Genomic DNA, 17,249 nt, shown 5'->3' with positions numbered 1-17,249 from the left:
CTGAGGCGATAAGGCTGGGTTAGTCAGCCAACGGGCGCTGGCCAAGCCATGGATGAATCCAGGCTGAAACCATCAACAGTCGGATTTGAGAGAAACCCCGGTCAATGAAGCAGACAACTTGTTTTCTGGGACTAGTATCTTAAGTCTATCATCCGTTGCTTTGTGCTACATAACCAGGGTCTCATAAACCGCTCCTGACACTCCAATCGTCGCCGCCCTAGCCTCCCCAGCGTGACCGCCGCGAACCCGTCTCCCCTCTCCTCCCCTCCCTTTTAAAGTGCCCGCCGTCAGCCCCAGTGGACCGTTACCAGAGCCTTTCCTCCTTCTTTACCCTCGATATCTGGCTGTCTCGGTAGCGCTCGTGGACTCTCTCTGCAAACTCAATGCAGCGCTTCATTCCTTATTTAAGTCGCGACAGGTGATAGTCACTCCCATCACGCGGCTAGATGGAGCTCTATGGCGTCCGGATATAACTCAGGATTCTCCGCGACATCAGTCCAGCATCGTGCCCTGGGTGATGGACCTTCATACTCCAGTCTGGAGGATGGCTCCGCGGACGGTAGCTGGGTCGAGCCCGCCACGAGACCCGGGAGAAATGCTCGCTCTGAATCTGGAGGCAGTGCGACCATTGGCGTCCGGGGAGGCTCGTTGACCACCTCGGTCGGAGCCCCTGGAAGCTTTAGCTCTGAATTGAAGAGCATGAAGTCATCGCGGAGCACTACACCCCGTCCGGATGGAGCGCTGAATCGTCGACCGAGCAGCTTTATCGACCAGGATGATATGCCCACTACCGAGGAGCGACAGGCTGTGATTCGAGACAAGATCGCGAAGGAGATGAAAATCAAGACGGGAACCGAGAACATGCTGGAAGCGCTACTCGCGAAGAATCCGAAACATACGAAAGACCAGAGATTAAGAGTTGAGTCGGAGCTGAGTTCATCGAACCGCAAGCTTGCAGAGCTGCATCATGAACTCGAGGAGGAGATGCTACGTGCGCAGGCGCCGTCTACCCCACCTCGAAGTCGCCTGTCGACCCTCTTTCAAAGCAGCTCCATGCGTTCACCTACTCGCAACAACCCAACGATTGAGGAAGCCCAGATTCAAGAGGGCGAGGCGGAAATGGAGTCACCCACATATGTCCTTGCAGAAACACTACAGGCCTTGGAAATCGAAGGCATGCCCCCGGATTATTACGTTGAACGTGCAAACAGTCTTGTGGAGCTGTTTAAGCGACACCCGACCTTAAAGTACGACCTCGAGTGGTCTGTGTTTGGTTTGCGCGTGCAAATCATGCTTCTCAGCGACAATAAAGAAGCGGTGGCGGCTGGGTACAGATTGACACGCTACGCTATCGCGGACCGGAAATCCCTCCAGATTATTCGATCGTTCCATACAGATGAGCTGGTAATTCTGTCCCTAGTCAAGGAAAGCAAGGCGAGCATTGAGCGGGAGCAAGCTTTGAAGTTCGTCAGGGCCTTCTTGGACGTCAAGGACGGTGTGCGCGAGATTTCGCGCGCCGTAGTCAGGACCATTGTCTCCGTCGCAGAGCACTACGAGGATCGTCTTCGGAACATCTCTATCATGACTCTAGCTGAGATTCTGGTGAAGGATCCCGAATTGATAGCATATTCTGGTGGATTCGCTACCCTTCATGACGCCTTAGCAGAAGGAACTTTTGGCGCCTCAGAAAGTCTCGTAGCGAGTTTCCTCCATGTTCTCGATACCCCCCACAGCAGGAAGCATCTGCGAGGAGGTTGTGAGTTAGAGGCTGTCCTTGCACCGTTTACTGACTCCTTGTCGGACTCGGTCCGTAATGGGCGCTTGAAGTCTTCAGCTAGAGCTATCTCGGCAATGCTCAAGACATGGCCGGGCTTGATTATACTCGCAAGAAACGGAGCCAAACCTTTGCAATCGCTACTCGACTCATTACATTACCCGGACCCGCAGGCAAGAGATTTGATCATGGAACTTTTGTTTGACGCATTAAGAATCAAGCCACCATCATGGTCATCATCTTTCCTGGCTGGACGAAGGCTCACAACTTATGGGCGGGTGGCCAACCTCAGAACAGAATCGGACACGAAACATGTTCAAGCATTCTATAACGATGATGGTAATCGATTCGATTTGACGGCGCATTTCTCAACATTGATTCTTGCCACCCTTGTCGAGGCCGGGTTGTCGAAGGTTCTTAAGGTCATTCACTTGAAACTACAACCGATGCTGATACAAATTTAGGCACTTTCGGATCTCATCGAGGACGAGACAGACCTGTCACTCAGGCGCAAAGCCACTCTACTCCTTACCGAGGTATTGAAACTAGCGCATCATTCATTGCCTCAACATATCAGTGCGAAGCTCCAAGTTCTGCCCCACCTCCTGCCAGCTGCCATCAAATTTGATGTCGAAAATCATGACATCTCCACTTCGACAATTTATCAGATAGACAGCATCAATAGAACACTGGCTCGCAGCGTTCCAAACGGCGCGGGACGTTACAATGTCGAAGTGGACATTTCCGCTTCTCTCCTCACTGTTGACCAAGGCAAGGAGAAGTTGAGCCCTTCTATGGATGAGACGCAGTTCCGCAACGCCATCCTGGAGACGCATGTTTTGAACACCGTCAACTACCTGAAATGGAAGTGGGACCTGATTCACCGCATTGTCGAGGGGCCTTTGACCAACCCCAAGCGGCTGGAAGAAGCTATCAAAGGCTCGAAGTTCATGAAGCGACTGATCGGATTCTATCGACCTTTCAAGTACAGATTCTCCATGCTACCAAACACGAAGCCAAACCAGCGTTATGTTCGCACAGGATGTGCACTAATGCGTACACTCGTACAACTTCCGGAAGGCACGAAGTACCTGGCCGAGAACAAATTTTTGAGGCAAGTCGCTGAGTGTCTTGCCCAAGTCGATCGCATGAGTGGTCTCACATCGTCTGCTCCCCTGTTCTCCAAAGAACAGATGGCTAGCACGCTGAGCGGAGGGTACTTTGCTATACTGGGAACGTTGAGTAGTGACGCGAACGGGTTGGCTATGATGGAACGATGGCATATGCTGAATATGTTCTACCATATCGTTGAGCTTCGAGATCGAGATGACCTGATTCAAACTCTTCTTGGAAATATGGACTACACCCAGGAAAGCCACCTCAGGGTCATTCTGTCCAAAGCCCTAACCACTAGTTCCAAGGAGATTCGCATCTTCGCGACTCGACTCCTACGAAAGTACGCTGTTGGAAATGTTTCTCTCCCCGCTCTAGCATCTGCTGGTAACAATGCGGACTGGGTGGTCAAGCTTCTCGTTACCCAGCTTTACGATCCCGACGTGTCTGTTTGCCAAGTGGCTGTGAAAATCCTCGAGGAGGCATGTAACCAACGTCACTATCTCGAATATGTGGTGAAGTGCCGGCCATCGCTAGATCATTTAGGTGAAATTGGGGCGCCATTGCTCCTACGATTCTTGTCCACCTCAGTGGGCTACCATTATCTCGATGGGCTGGATTATATTACCCAGGAAATGGATGATTGGTTTTTGGGTCGGAACGATGCTTATGTGGGCCTTGTTGAAGCAGCCCTCTCGCGTGCCTATGTTGACCAGCCACGGAGGAGTAGCTTTGTCCCTGAAGATCTGGTTGATCTTCAAGACATTGGACTAGTGCCGCCCCATTTCTATAGAGAGCTCGCCCGAACCGCTGAAGGATGCAAGCTTCTAGAGCACTCCGGTCATTTCAATGAGTTTGCTTGGACAATTCGCGATTTTCAGCTGGATGAAGAAGACACGGAGGCTCTTCTTAAGGTCAAGGGCTGTTTGTGGGCCGTGGGTAACGTCGGCTCGATGGAACTTGGTGCGCCGTTTCTGGAGTCAGATATCGTTCAGCATATTGTGAAGATCGCAGAAAGTGCGGAGGTCCTCACGATGAGAGGGACGGCTTTCTTTGTTCTAGGGTTGATCTCACGTAGTCGACATGGTCTCAAGGTGTTGAGAGACTTCGGCTGGGATTCCGCTCTCGATCACAAGGGAAACTCGCTGGGCCTCAGTCTTCCCACCGACTTCAACAAGCTCTTCCTGGTAAGGAACCCACTCTAGATGATCTACAGAGGTGCAGTGACTGATGAGTGGCAACTATAGGTCGACTTTCCGTCGCACTCTAGGACCCGTGAGGCCAAGCGCACGTCTCAAGAGAGGTTTAAGGAGGCCACTCTCGATTCGGATCCCGCCAACCAGAAGATCTTGAAGCTCATAGTAGATATGGGAAACACGGTTCTCTCGAAGAGAGCAGCGAATGATCTCAATAAGTAAGTAACATTGTCCGGACCATCCATCCAGATCCCGGAAGCTTACGCTCTAAACCTTTATAGCATCAAATCGAAGCAACCAGACCGGTTCTACCAGCCTCATCTCTTTCGCAAGACTCTCAATATTCTCGAGAGCCATCATTTTCGCTTGCCCGCTCGCCGCTTCGCACTTGATCTGTTCGATAAAAGCGTTCTGCGGCGCATCGTTACCGAAGATGATTCAGATACCGACTCAGATACTACCTCATCCCAAGTTTCTGGATGACGAGTCTCCGTGGGCGTGATACGAAATCGCGCCTTCGATAGCACGGTCCGACCTCACCAGGCGGGTCGGAACAGCTATGCGCAATCCTCAGGTCTGCTCTTACCTTCATGTACTCGGCAGCAATTCCATCTCTTCCAATCTCCTCATCGCTTTGGCCTCGGCGTTGGACGGTTCAGTCATGAGCAATGAAAGGATGCCAGCATTTTCATTTTTGCTCTTTCCTTCCCTGATTACCCCGGCAGTTACTTTGCTTTTTCCACCTACATAAGTAGGTGCAGTTCGACCCTCTGCATCGTCAATGACTCAGTCTGTTAGCGATGGGCCTGGGGAGCATTCTTGTCATATCACTGTTCGACTTATGGTTCACGACGAATGTTCTTTCCTTTCTCCGGCATACGTATGTACTGTATATACATCAAGCACGAGCGTTGATGCCCGTAGATAACTACTTGGTGTTCTCTCGGATGCACAGACCCAAATTTCAATTGAAGACGTAGAATGTCGATTTGAAAGTACCACGTTCGCTCCCTATAGAGACGAGAATGGCTCCGACAGGACAGAATGGTGAGTTTAGTCGAGCCATTGATTAGAAGTTCGGGTCCATCGATTGACTGCGGGGGAGCTAACCCAAATAACCCAAATAACCCACCCAACTCAATTCCCGCGGCTCTCCGCCCACCTGGAACAAAAACATTCATCCTCTACTTCGAGGCCTCAACCTCTGCCGTCGCTCTTGCTACATTTCAAGCAAACTATTACACCTTTCACACACTAGAAACTACCGTCGCTTTCACAAACCATTCATCTTACTGCACTTTCCGATGGAAGATCCCGACGCTGCGTCGGCATCTCTGCACGCCACTTCCGGATCGGACGATGATCACTCCCGTGGCATGAGCAGCGCAGCGTCACATGCGCTGGGACCCGAGCCGTCACCAGCAACCGCGAGCGTGACCGCCGCATTTCCTGTTCTGCCTCATGCGGTGATCCAAAGCATACAATGCGCACGTTGTTCCAAGATCCTCCGCTCGCCGCTGCGGCTTCCATGCGGAAATTCGATCTGCCGGTCATGTCTCCCGCCGATTTATCAACGTACGGGTATCACGTATCCCGCGAACGAGGAGCGGAAGCATGGATTCTTATGCTACTGGGGGAAAGCAGATGCGTGTTCCGGAGAGCATTGCCTGGGTGATTGTGGAGCGGACGTCTTACTGAGTCGACTGGCCGATGTTTTCGAGGAGGTTCTGGCGGACGACCGCGGAGATGGTTCCAGCGGAAGCGCGTCTACAGTGACGTGGAAAATCTCCCGAGATCCACCACAGGAACTGACCACAGAGTGTGAATCTATCGGGGCGGATCTGCTGAAGGGCGTCTACCGTCTAGTCAAAGAGGGCCGGTTCGATTATGATGCGTCGGAGGTACACTATTCGGTCGGGGACTCGGCTGCTGACAGCTCAACCCAGCGCTCATATACGAAGCTCAAGAATGCGATCAGGAACGAGTTGGACTGTCAAGTGTGCTACTCGCTTATACTGGATCCGTTGACTACGCCATGTGGCCACACGTTCTGTCGCGACTGCGTCACTATGGTGATGGACCACAGTGATCTCTGCCCTGTTTGTCGCCGGAAGCTCAACTTGTCCTTAACTTCCCGAAGAGAGCCCAGCAATCTGAGGATCTCGACTATTCTGGAGACGCTATTTCCCGAGCAGCTGGCGGTGCGGAAAGATGGCACTTCCGATGATGATGATGATGATGATGATGATGATGATGATGATGATGACGCGGCCGCCGCTGACGGTGAACAAACGCTTCCCCTGTTTGTGAACTCGCTGTCTTTTCCTACCATGCCTACCTTTCTGCATATCTTTGAGCCTCGATATCGCATAATGATGCGGAGGGTCATGGAGACGAGGGGCAAGAAATTCGGCATGGTCATGTACAACCGTGGCAGTCGGCCTCAGCCAGGATTGGGACGGTCTGAGTTTATGCAATATGGTACAGTCTTGATGGTTGATCGCTTTGAGCTTCTGCCAGACGGTAGAAGTCTGGTGATTGCCACTGGTGTCTCCCGATTCAAAGTAAGCAGCTCGGAGGTGGTTGACGGCTATCATGTTGGCAGGGTACAACGTGTGGAAGATATGCCAATCACTGAAGAAGAGCGACTTGAGTCATTAGAAACCTCAGTCACAATGGAAGCGCCGCCGGCGGCAAGTGCTGATCCTGCAGATACCCCTATAGAAGTCCTGCCGACCCAGCAGCTATTCCAATTGGCTCTAGACTTCATTGACGAACAACGTCGTAAGGGAGTCGCGTGGCTTCATCCACGCGTCCTGATGGCCTACGGCGATGCACCCACTGATCCCGCTCTGTTCCCATGGTGGCTTGCTAGCGTCTATCCTCTGTGGGAAGACGACAAGTATTCATTGTTATCAACGACTAGTGTCAGAGACCGGTTGAAGGTTGTTGCACGATGGGTCAAAAAGTCAAGGTCTCGAGAATGGTAGGTAGAGGCGCTTGCCATCCAAACCTGAATAATGTTCTATGTCACTCACAATGGTCTACTAATCAGGCTGGCCGGTTCTCGCCCATCTTTCTCTTCTGCCTTATGACTAGCCGTCCCTCTGCTCATCTTCTCCCTTGTGCCATTGATTCTAGGTCCTGGTCTATCATTCTTATCGCCATCGACGGCGGTCTTCACGTCGTTCACACCGTTTACCATGTCGGTCTCCATTTCCTTTGGGAATACTCGTGCATCCGAGACTTCTCGACAGGAGCCGGAGCAAAGTCGGGACTCGGAGATGTACATCCCGCAGACCTTGGTATTAGGCATCTTCCTGGCGATATTTGTGACCCAGATTGCCATCAACATCATCCAGATCAGGCGCGCAAGACAACGGGGTGTAGTAGGGGGTAGACGAAATACGAACCTAGGAGCTGTAGGAGCTGAGATACCAGCTGAGCGAGAAGATGAGCCTGGGGAAATTGAAGTTGATCCCGCTCCCGGCGAGACTGGATGAAGGGCTAATGACAGTAAGCCACTAGTGTGGTTTGAGCGAAGCAAGCGATCGCTTTGATATTCAAGGTTGATGTCTTCGAAGCAGAGGATCATAAAATCACCAGCATGAACACTATGCAAAGGCATGGCCCCCAGCAAACACGAAAGTGGTCTCCGTTATGCACCTGCTACCAGCAAAGGCGGTGGAATCCGAAGCCCGCTGCTTTGACCGGTCCTGAAATGCGATCATCCTGATGCCAGCCATATAGCAGCAGCGGTGCCTGTGTATCTCGTGGTGTGTGGGGAAGCGTGATGCCAGGAGGTATTTTTCATACTACACAATCTATGCGAAGGGTAGTGGATATGAAAATGATACCCAATCCACGGACTTAGTTCAAATATGATTACCTTTTTATTTACGCACCTGCATACATGCATCAATTTTATCCCGACCGAGACACATGAAGCGTAGACTAAAGCAGCAAAGTAACTCAGTTGCACCTTGCGTCGAGGCCGTGCCATCCCGCAATCCATAGATATGACAAAGAACAATGTTGCCTAAGAGGGGTCTAGCAAGATACCCCGGTCACCTTAAGGAATACTTGACCCAAAGGCATTGTAGTAGTTCTGACCTGTCGAACATGGCGCAGCCACGATTTGCCGCTTGAAAGGGGCATCCGGAGCCATTGGCCACACAGGACAAATGAAGATAAGTTACCTCCCTCTCATCATCCTCATAATCTCGATAAATTCGTGGTCATGTGCGAGTTGATCGCTTTTCTTGCCTTTAATCCCGAGATCGTAGAGAATGGGCATTGAACCAATCTAGAGCGATCTCAGGTAGTAGATACTAAAGTAGTAGTCAATCCATGGTCAGTTTCGAGACATCGACGAGGTGAATGGAAACCGCGTGGGCTCGAAGAGCTGGTCGTTTGCGCCTGCGCAAACGAGACCACCAACCCATGTGAAGTGGCGCGCTGCGACATCCGATAGACTGCCTTCTCTCCTGCTTGCTTTCCCCTCCTTCACACTATCTCTATTCCCTTTCACTCCTTTCCATAGCTTGTCTAACATTCTCCATTTGCTCTTGAGTAAGTCACTTTTCTGTATCCTTCCTCCCACCCCTACATCACCGTCATGGTCAATACCTGGACCATTGATCGCTGGTCTTGACTAACGCAGCACGCAACACACCCACTACACAGGCGTCCGTTGTAGCCACGATGTCGGCGTTTGTTTCTCCTGATAATAAAATGAGCTCGGAGTCTCCTACTGGAAGGTGCGCCTCTTCTCCGTCAATGGTCCAGAACTAAATGCACATAACTTATGCCTCGCTAGATTTGATGCTGTGTGTACAGGACATCGCTCCATTGGCCGAGTGACTGAACGCTGCCGTATAGATCCAAGCCCTCCGAAACCTCTCGTCCAAATCAAACTCCGTGACCATCTCCGAAATCGAATACAAGCGCCTGGTAAGCATTCCACCAAGCCAGCCTCAGCGTTATGAGAGCATCGCCGACTAACGGGCTGTTGCTGCTGTTCCCAGCTCCAAGCGTCGCAGCAGTTCAGTACGTTGCTTGCTGGTGTCCTGCGGGCTTCGCAATCCTATTCTAAACTCGAATAACCCAGCCAAGTTGAAGAACTCGCTTCTCGAAGGGGGCCTGTCGCAGGAGACTCTCGATGTGAGAAATGTCGGCATGCAGGTCTGCGCTTTCACCTACTGATTTCGTGCAGATCTTGATCTATGGCCCTCCGTCGACTCCTCCAGGTACTGGAGGCCACACAGCAGGTACCGCGTCCCCACAGCGAGGGCATACAAAGCGTGAAATCGTTCCGCGTCGCAGAAGCTCAGATGAGAGCTCCGATCTAGATGCTGCATCTGAAGACGACCACGATGATGCCACCTCGGTCGACTCGCCCACCAGCGACGGAAAAGCAGAGGACCACGACGATTCATCCAGGAGCGAGGCGTCTGCGGCTACCCCTACTGATCAACGCACTGTGATGATCCGCAACCTGCCCGACCGCGTCACTTACAGAGACGTTGTCGACGCTGTGAAGAGTGGTGGTGCCCTGGTTCATGTCTACTTGAGGGCTCGTGAGCGGATTGCAAGTGTTTCGTTTGTGGAAGAGGCTGCGGCCCGCTCCTTTCTGCAGCATAGCAACACTCACGGCCTGTTGGTGGCTGGCAAACGCGTAAGTGCAAGTCTGTTGGTCGAAGACAACCCCCTCGCTGAGGCTCATTTATCTTGCTAGGTCGAAACGCTGTGGAACGACCGGCAGTTCTACGTCCCTCCCTATGTCAGAAACAAGATCTACAATGGAGCCTCGAGAAACCTAGTTCTCTACAACGTGCATCCGAACGTCACCGAGTGGGTCATCCGGAAAGATCTGGAGCATATCCACAACCTAATCGTAATCTCGGTTAAATTCAACAATGGCAATGCCTACATATCCACCAACTCCGTGCACAATGCCCTGTTTGCGCGATCCTGCATGATGTCCCGTTTCACGTACAAAGGTACGAGGATTGGGTTCTATCCAGACGAGTGTGCGGAATCGCAGGGTAAGGTACCCATCGGGCCGAGACACGGAGTGCCAGATGCTTCGGCTGGGAAATCCACCTCGGTGCTCAACCGCTTCCATATCCTGTCCCTTGATGGGGCTGATGACGATGAGAGCGAAGATTACGATGGCCATAGTGGAATGAGCGGTCACCTTAACGGCAACGTCCGCTGGACAGACAACAGCGTTTCTGCTTAAGCCCCTCAAAGCACCCTCTCGACCTTTGCTTGCCTACGTTTCTTCCATATCTGTCATCGGTGGTCTACTGCATCGAACAATCTGTTGCATCTTATTCGATGCAGCTGAATTTGGAGTTTAAGTCAAGAGCATGCGAGTCTGCGGGGGCATTGCATCAATGTCATGTTTGCGCGAATCAGAACCGGGTCAACTGGTGTCCATTGTGAGGCGGGAAGGATTGCATGGAACTGGGATGGGAGGGGCGTTTATGTCAAAACCTCGATCTTATGTCGGGTGCGGGTCGTGGTTTCGTTTTTAAGATAACTTAGCATACTATGCTTTCCTACTAAGACAGCATACTGATAGTTAGAATATCCACCAGCTTGGGGTCCCGTGTGGGCAGGTGGTCATTAGATAAGTTTGAACAGAAGCTAAAGCTTAATCCACTTTTAGGCTGAGACAGATAGACAAAAAAAGAAATCGGGTGATATTTCAGATAATCCTGGCCTATACTAATTCCAGAGCCAGCATTGCACCGTATCAATCCATACAACCACTGTGACAACCCAGACCTTCCTCTATGATCGAATTGTCCAGTGGCGGACATGGGACCACACCGCACCAGATCTCTCTCCACCCCAGAGTACAAACCGTTAAGACGACACCATTCTGCGTATCCTTTTACCCGTCTACCAGCCCGCGCCCATGCCTGAAGATATCAGAAGATGGGGAGAGGGGGCGGAAGAAGCAAACAACTTTTTTGAAAAACACTTCTCTCCGAGCCAAAGCCCACTTCTTCCTGGATTCGTGACAAAGAGAAGCAGCCAAGGAAGCGGAAGAAAAAAAGTGGATATAAACAGGCAAAAGGAATACCGAGAAGAATTGGAGGAGCCGTTTAACGGTAGGACTTCTGGTAGCGGGAACGAGCACCGCGACCACCGAACTTCTTGGGCTCCGTGCGACGGTTGTCGGCGACGAGGAGTGTGCGGTCGTACTGGACAAGAGCCTGCTTGAGCTGGTTCTTGGAGTGCTCGTCGACGTACTTCTGGTAGTAGGCGACGATGGACTTGGCGATGGCCTGGCGGATGGCGTAGACCTGGGAGGTGTGACCACCACCGGTGACGCGGACGCGGATGTCGACGCCGGCGAACTTGTCGGCACCGACGATCAGGAGGGGCTCGTAGACCTATTTTTTGGGGGGTAGGTATTCGAAGTCAGAGATTGGATCTTTCCTTGCGACGTAGTGGGTTGGATCGGAGGGTGTTTGGGTTCATGTAGATTTGGGGCCGGTGGTGGATTATGTATGTACCTTGAAGCGGAGGATCTCAGGCTGGACCAGAGAGAGGGGCTGGCCGTTGACCTTGATGAGACCCTTGCCTTGCTGTTGCCATTGTCAGTCTTTCGATGTTCTATTTGCGCGGCTTTGCGGTTTGGGTGGGTTGGTTGGGTGGGAAACAGATGGTGTCGTTCGTTCGTTGGTGCGTGCGGTCTGAATTGTTGAAGTCGATTTCCTCCGCATGTCTTTCTTCTTTTTTTTTTGGTGTTTCCGATGTAGTCGCAATGTTTCCCTCCTCTTTCATGTCGACGCTTTCCGTTTGTTGGTAATTCTCATCCCTTTCCAATTTCGATATCAATTTCCTCTGTAAATGCCCTTTTTGTCCAAGACTCATCGATTCCGAACCCGCGAACGAACGACACCGGATGTGGTAGTTGTGTGTTGTAGCCATTTGGAAAGTTTGGGATATATGGTGTTTTGCATACCTTGCAGTGGGCGACAGCGGTGGCTATACAAGTGCAAAGGTCAGTTTCCATCTTATCCCAATAGTTTGTTGCGCCCTTCCTCCGGTATTCGCGATCCATCCTTTTTTTTTTCTTTTTTTCCCATGTCCAAATCACCAAATCAACAAAAACTCACCCGTCTTCTTCTTGCCGAAGCATTGCACACTCGGGACGGAAGCCATGATGTCTGAATGGCCCTGTGTTGCTGGGGTGGGTGGGAAGTACGTCGGGTGGGAGAGAGGGTGCTGCGTCGTCGTCGATTGTCGTCCGTCGTTTTCCTGTTCGCGTATTAATTTTCTTCCCAGGGCGGGCTTGTGGCAGGTCGCGGCTGGCACGCACCGTGCGGACGATTTCGCTTAGTGCGGTGCGCTAGGCCCGCTTTGGGCTAGAGCGGGTAGGGCTCGAGGGATGGTCACGTGGCTTTGGGGGGATGGGCGGAGGGGAGGTTTGTCCGGTTGGCCGGGCTGGCCGGCTGGCTGGGACCTGGAGAGACTTGATGCCTGCAGAGATAGTGAGTTGCGAGTGTTGAGATATTCAGCGTCATTGGTTCTTCGTTTCTATATCGACATATTCAAGATGTCGCAGACTATTGGAAAGGTAATTCCTTCCCCTCAACTCTTTCCTTACTTAATCAACTGCCTTCTGTCTTCTGTCTTGGTTGTTGTTGTTGTTGTTGTTGCTGCTGCCCTCAAACTGACTTTTTGATATTAAAAAAAAATAACAGACCCGTCTCGCCTACTCGCGCGCATGGCACCACGTCGACGTGGGCAGTGACGGCCGCACCCTCGGCCGGCTGGCCTCCTCCATCGCCCTTGTCCTCATGGGCAAGAACAAGCCCATCTACGACCCCTCCACCGACTGCGGCGACTACGTCGTCGCCGTCGGCTGCCACGACCTCCGCACCACCGGCAAGAAGCGCCAGCAGAAGAAGTACTACACCCACACCACCCGGCCCGGTAGCCTCAAGAGCATGACCATGGACATGATGTTCGAGAAATGGGGCGGCGGCGAGGTCCTGCGCCGCGCCGTCCGCGGCATGCTGCCCAAGAACCGGCTGCGGGATAAGCGGTTGGCGCGGTTGAAGAGTGAGTAGCCCGTATATTCAGGGGGGGAGCATTTTGCATGAAGCGCGAACTGTGTCTTTTACTAACCACCCTTCCTTTATGTACAACAGCTTTCGAAGGTCTCAAGCACCCCTACGAGCAGAATATCATCAAGATCGGTGGGACGGGTGTTCAGGCTCAGGAGTCGGTCATCGGAAAGCTTCCCGAGGTGCAGCAGGCGTTCCAGGCGGCTAAGGTGGAGGCGTCGGCATGAGAAGAGTCGAAACTATCTGTCACGTTGCCAGGTGATTGAGATGGGTCGACCATCGTGCTACTGCATAAGGGCCTTGGCTGTTTCCTCCCCCTTGTTCTCCGCGGATACCAAAAACCGACTTGTGTATTCTGTTTTCCTGTACTTTTATATCCCGTACCATATCTTGTTTCCCTTGTTGTCACGAATACTTGCTAGCGCATGGGTGGGAGTTCTCAATGTTTCATTTCTTCTCTCTTTCGGTCCGAATCTATACATTCATCTGATTTGATGTGTCTTGGAGGCGCCGGGCCTGAGGTCTTTTTTAACTCTCTGCTGTCGATCTACAACACCGACTTACTCGAAGATGTGTCGTTGATTTTGCACCCGTACCAGTTTACTGGAAGGCTTGTGCTGTATCATAACCGATCAATCCAGTGAAATGCTATACTACTATCCCAACGAAGGAACTATATACAAAAAAGGTGGAAGGGGGTGTCTTTGAGCCGGAAACAACTCCCAAGTAACCGCTGGAAAACGACAATAGCAAGGAAAAAAAGTCCAACAAAGAACTACACTACAACTTGGCCTTGGACTTGCGACCAACCGTGCACTTGATGAGACCATTGGGTCCACTCTGGGGCGCATACACCTCGGCATCCTTGCCGGTGTTCTTCAGACCCTTGTGCCAGCTCAGATCTATTCATCCAATTGTCAGCCCACCACCTCTTTTCATCCAGGGGGGGAAAGAAACATACCAATCTCAAAGTAATGCTTGTTGGGCAGCGCATACTCCACCGTCTCGAGCAGGGGCTGGCGCTCGAGGATCTGCTCGGCCATCTTGTACATGGTGTTCTGGACGCTGGCCGAGTTATCCTCGGCGAAGGTCTTGAGGGTGATCTCGCGGGCGGCGGCCCAGGTGGCATCGAAGCGGGGGACGGCGGCGCGGACGGCCTCGATCCCGGCGAATCGCTGCCACTGCCAGGTGGCGTCGACGTCGGTGCTGAGGATGCGGTCCCAGGTCTCCGGCAGGGTGGTGTACTCGTCGCGCACGAAGCCCCAAAACTGCGAGTTGGTGCTCTTGAGCACGGTCAGCTTGGCCAGCGAGGAGCGGATGTCGATGCCGATGCTTTGGGCCTTCTCGACCACGTCCACCTGCACGTTGCGCGTCTCCTCGCCGTCGCGCAGGAAGCTGTGCGGGTGCGGCTTGCCGTCGATGGTCATGCGCGTCCACCGGTGCGTGACGATGGAGGTGTGCGCCGCGTGGATGTGCGGGTACTTGGTCACGAAGTGGTTGCCCAAAATCGAGCCGAAGAGCTCCGGCGGCGTCACGGGGTTCTGCTTCGCCAGGATGTAGATCGTGTTTTTGATGGAGTCCGTGGCGACGACGACGCTGTTGTCGGCTTTGGTGTAACTGTGTCATAGATAGGAGATGTTAGCCGGTTCCGTTGGTGCAGGGGAGCGGAGGGGAGCAGAGTGAGACACAAGCAGGGAAAAAAAAAAAAGGAAGAAACATACGAGGTGTCAATCTCTCCCTCCAGGAGAACACAGACGGTCATCTCGACGACGGTCTGGACGCCCGTCTTCTCGTCCCGGTGGACCTTGTATACTCGGACATTGTCCTTGCCGTAGCGGGCCGCAGTGATGGGGGAAGACATGATGGTGGGGGGTGGGGATGGGGATGGTTTTCGTTGGAGGGAAACAATAACAACAAGGAGGTAGAGGAAAATGTCCGATTGAAAGAGCAAATGTGCAGGGTATGCAGGTACACAGAAAACGATCGTACAACCGGGGAACAGAAGCGTCTTTAAGTTGGGGGGCAGCTTTCGCTCGCCCTTGGGGTGAAGGGGAAGATGGGGGGGGAGGATCGCTCGTTATCGGCCACCTCCGAAACCCGCGCCAGTTCGACGGCCTCCGCACTTTTCGGTTCCTTATCTTATCGGGATTTGCTCCTGCTTTGCTGTACGGAGCCGGAGCTGGAGCTGGAGCTGGCCTCCCCTGTCAATAATAGTACCAGAAACTAAACAGAATAAAACTTATTATGCTCCTGGTCAGGCCATATCCCTCCCAACTACATGCATGCGTATGCTTTTTCATTCGAAGCGGAGGACGGAGATCCCCAACAGAACACTCGTCGTCCGGGATCAGATAACGGTTTCTGGTTGAATTGACTGCTTACTCTCTCGTTCTGTTGTTCTTCGGCATGCACATCCGGCTGTTGCCCTCGTCTGACTGAATAGACGTCAGATCCATCCTTGAACATTGCATTATTGACTTTGCCATGTCTATATTTATGTGCGTAAGCTTTTGCTCATTTTCCTGCGACGACGGCGGAGTGGCCGGTTATGGTTCTCGTATGGTTCTCGTATGGTTCTCGTCGTCATTATTGAGTGCGTGGGAGAAAGAGAATCCGCCCGCAAACCGAAAACGATTTTCCTACCAGAATGTAAACTAGCCACAGCTTAGCCACCGCTTCAAGCAATGGTTGCAACGCTTCTCTCTCCGCTTCGCCAAACCACAAAATCCACTCAAGTCTAGCTAGCGATTTGCTTCGTAGTATCATTGAGTAAACTAGAATGTGGACAATGAGTCGTCGTCCGCCCCGAATGTTGCGATGGCGGTCGTCGACGGGTTTCATCATCGCGACGGTCTGGACATCGTTCTTCACGGTGGGTAGGTACCCTTATGTTCTTTGATGCAATGGCTGATGTGACAATAGGACTACTTTCTCTATGCGATGGTAAGTCACCAGTGAAAAGGGACATGCTCTGCCAGCGACTCTAACCAGCTCTGCGCAAGATCGTGCCTGTCATGCCTACTGCCCTCGTCGACCGCGCCGGTGTCGCATATGAAGACCGTAAGTCGAACACCGCCGATTCAATGCTCTGGTCGGCTATCTATATCTCAAGCTAACTCGCGGTAACCCTCATCCAGGAGAATTCTGGGTGAGCATCCTGCTGATGAGCCAAGCTGCCGTCGCCTTTGTCTGCTGTCCAGCCTTCGGATACATGCTCGATGCGGCACCCACGCGCCGGATGCCCTACCTCCTGGGCCTGATTTTCCTGGGAGCATCGATGGTCCTCCTCGCTCTCGCGCACACGATCGCGGTGTTCATCGTGGCCCGCATGCTGCAGGGCGCGGCCACCGCCATGGTCGCCGTGGCCGGGCTCGCCCTGCTCACGGACTCGGTCTCCACGAGCAATCTCGGCCAGACCATCGGATACCTGGGCTCGGCCATCGCCCTGGGATTCCTGCTGGGTCCGCTGCTGGGCGGCTTGGTCTATCGAGTCGCCGGGTACCAGGCTGTGTTCGCCATCGCCTTTGCCATGGTGGGGCTCGATCTGCTCATGCGAGTCGCGGTGGTCGAGAAAGCCGTCGCCGAACGGTGGCTGCAGACGCATTCAGCATCGTACTCACCATCCCCAGAGGATGATGGGTATACGTCAAGCGACAGTCTGGTGCAGCAGCAGCAGCAGCGACCAGCCGCGTCGCCAACCAGACAGCCCTCTCCATCATCTTCCATGATGTCCAACAACGACCAACATAAGCAGCCAGCGATACTGATAATCCTCAGCCAACCACGGATCCTCATCTCCTCAGGAGCACTTCTCGTTCACGGCCTCCTCTACGCAGCCTTTGACGCCGTAAGCTTCCCCGATCCCCTCAAACCAGACCACAACCCACATCCCACATTTTGCTTACGTCTCCATTCATGGAAAACAGACGATCCCCATCTTCGTCGAATCCCACTTCGGCTGGACCACCTTCGGGGCAGGCATGGCCTTCCTCCCTTCCGCCATCACCGCCCTCTTCCAACCCTACTTCGGTACGTTCTTGTCCTCGGGCCCCCGATGCCCTTACTTCCTTTCCC

At 52.8% G+C, this 17,249-nt stretch overlaps 7 protein-coding genes across 7 annotated transcripts in view; 5 read left to right on the top strand and 2 right to left on the bottom strand.

Annotated features, from left to right (window-relative positions):
- The first annotated feature begins 107 nt into the window (after positions 1-107).
- On the top strand, positions 108-5,030 carry BO66DRAFT_341362 (putative cytosolic regulator Pianissimo). The gene is made up of 4 exons (XM_025644433.1): positions 108-2,187; positions 2,239-4,074; positions 4,135-4,301; positions 4,365-5,030. Exons 1-4 carry the CDS (start codon positions 457-459, stop codon positions 4,564-4,566), a joined length of 3,936 nt encoding a protein of 1,311 aa, XP_025508208.1. The 5' UTR covers positions 108-456; the 3' UTR covers positions 4,567-5,030.
- A 241-nt stretch (positions 5,031-5,271) lies between these two features.
- BO66DRAFT_388438 (putative ATP-dependent protease (CrgA)) lies at positions 5,272-7,245 on the top strand. The gene is made up of 2 exons (XM_025646560.1): positions 5,272-7,069; positions 7,139-7,245. The coding sequence occupies exons 1-2, from the start codon at positions 5,388-5,390 to the stop codon at positions 7,176-7,178; spliced, it is 1,722 nt and encodes a 573-aa protein (XP_025508207.1). The 5' UTR covers positions 5,272-5,387; the 3' UTR covers positions 7,179-7,245.
- Positions 7,246-7,286: 41 nt separating this feature from the next.
- On the top strand, positions 7,287-10,327 carry BO66DRAFT_434749 (RNA-binding protein; the record flags this gene model as incomplete). Its single annotated transcript, XM_025650795.1, has 7 exons — positions 7,287-7,472; positions 7,525-7,599; positions 8,965-9,036; positions 9,111-9,132; positions 9,194-9,246; positions 9,299-9,760; positions 9,821-10,327. The coding sequence occupies 7 exons, from the start codon at positions 7,287-7,289 to the stop codon at positions 10,325-10,327; spliced, it is 1,377 nt and encodes a 458-aa protein (XP_025508206.1).
- An 874-nt stretch (positions 10,328-11,201) lies between these two features.
- On the bottom strand, positions 11,202-12,267 carry BO66DRAFT_434748 (40S ribosomal protein uS9; the record flags this gene model as incomplete). Its single annotated transcript, XM_025650794.1, has 4 exons — positions 11,202-11,492; positions 11,616-11,687; positions 12,068-12,090; positions 12,222-12,267. 4 exons carry the CDS (start codon positions 12,265-12,267, stop codon positions 11,202-11,204), a joined length of 432 nt encoding a protein of 143 aa, XP_025508205.1.
- Positions 12,268-12,585: 318 nt separating this feature from the next.
- On the top strand, positions 12,586-13,832 carry BO66DRAFT_388435 (mitochondrial 54S ribosomal protein uL13m). Its single transcript, XM_025646559.1, has 3 exons — positions 12,586-12,682; positions 12,810-13,170; positions 13,260-13,832. The coding sequence occupies exons 1-3, from the start codon at positions 12,662-12,664 to the stop codon at positions 13,400-13,402; spliced, it is 525 nt and encodes a 174-aa protein (XP_025508204.1). The 5' UTR covers positions 12,586-12,661; the 3' UTR covers positions 13,403-13,832.
- An 89-nt stretch (positions 13,833-13,921) lies between these two features.
- On the bottom strand, positions 13,922-15,059 carry BO66DRAFT_388433 (urate oxidase). The gene is made up of 3 exons (XM_025646558.1): positions 14,897-15,059; positions 14,137-14,792; positions 13,922-14,077 (listed from the first exon to the last, which is right to left on the bottom strand). Exons 1-3 carry the CDS (start codon positions 15,034-15,036, stop codon positions 13,956-13,958), a joined length of 918 nt encoding a protein of 305 aa, XP_025508203.1. The 5' UTR covers positions 15,037-15,059; the 3' UTR covers positions 13,922-13,955.
- A 739-nt stretch (positions 15,060-15,798) lies between these two features.
- Positions 15,799-17,249, top strand: part of BO66DRAFT_457197 (MFS transporter) — a gene marked incomplete at its 3' end in the record, with an annotated part of 2,156 nt that continues 705 nt past the window's right edge. Inside the window, exons 1-5 of the mRNA XM_025652166.1 lie at positions 15,799-16,047; positions 16,098-16,118; positions 16,178-16,235; positions 16,313-17,022; positions 17,102-17,204. Coding sequence (XP_025508202.1) covers positions 15,955-16,047; positions 16,098-16,118; positions 16,178-16,235; positions 16,313-17,022; positions 17,102-17,204 — 985 coding nt within the window. The 5' untranslated portion in view covers positions 15,799-15,954. The remainder of the gene's footprint in view (positions 16,048-16,097; positions 16,119-16,177; positions 16,236-16,312; positions 17,023-17,101; positions 17,205-17,249) is intronic.

The sequence above is a fragment of the Aspergillus aculeatinus genome (genome assembly GCF_003184765.1).
Source record: "Aspergillus aculeatinus CBS 121060 unplaced genomic scaffold BO66scaffold_4, whole genome shotgun sequence".
In the NCBI taxonomy this organism is placed as follows: Eukaryota; Fungi; Ascomycota; class Eurotiomycetes; order Eurotiales; family Aspergillaceae; genus Aspergillus; species Aspergillus aculeatinus.
Note: the sequence above shows the minus strand (reverse complement) of the source record. Positions and strands in the feature narration are given on the sequence as shown.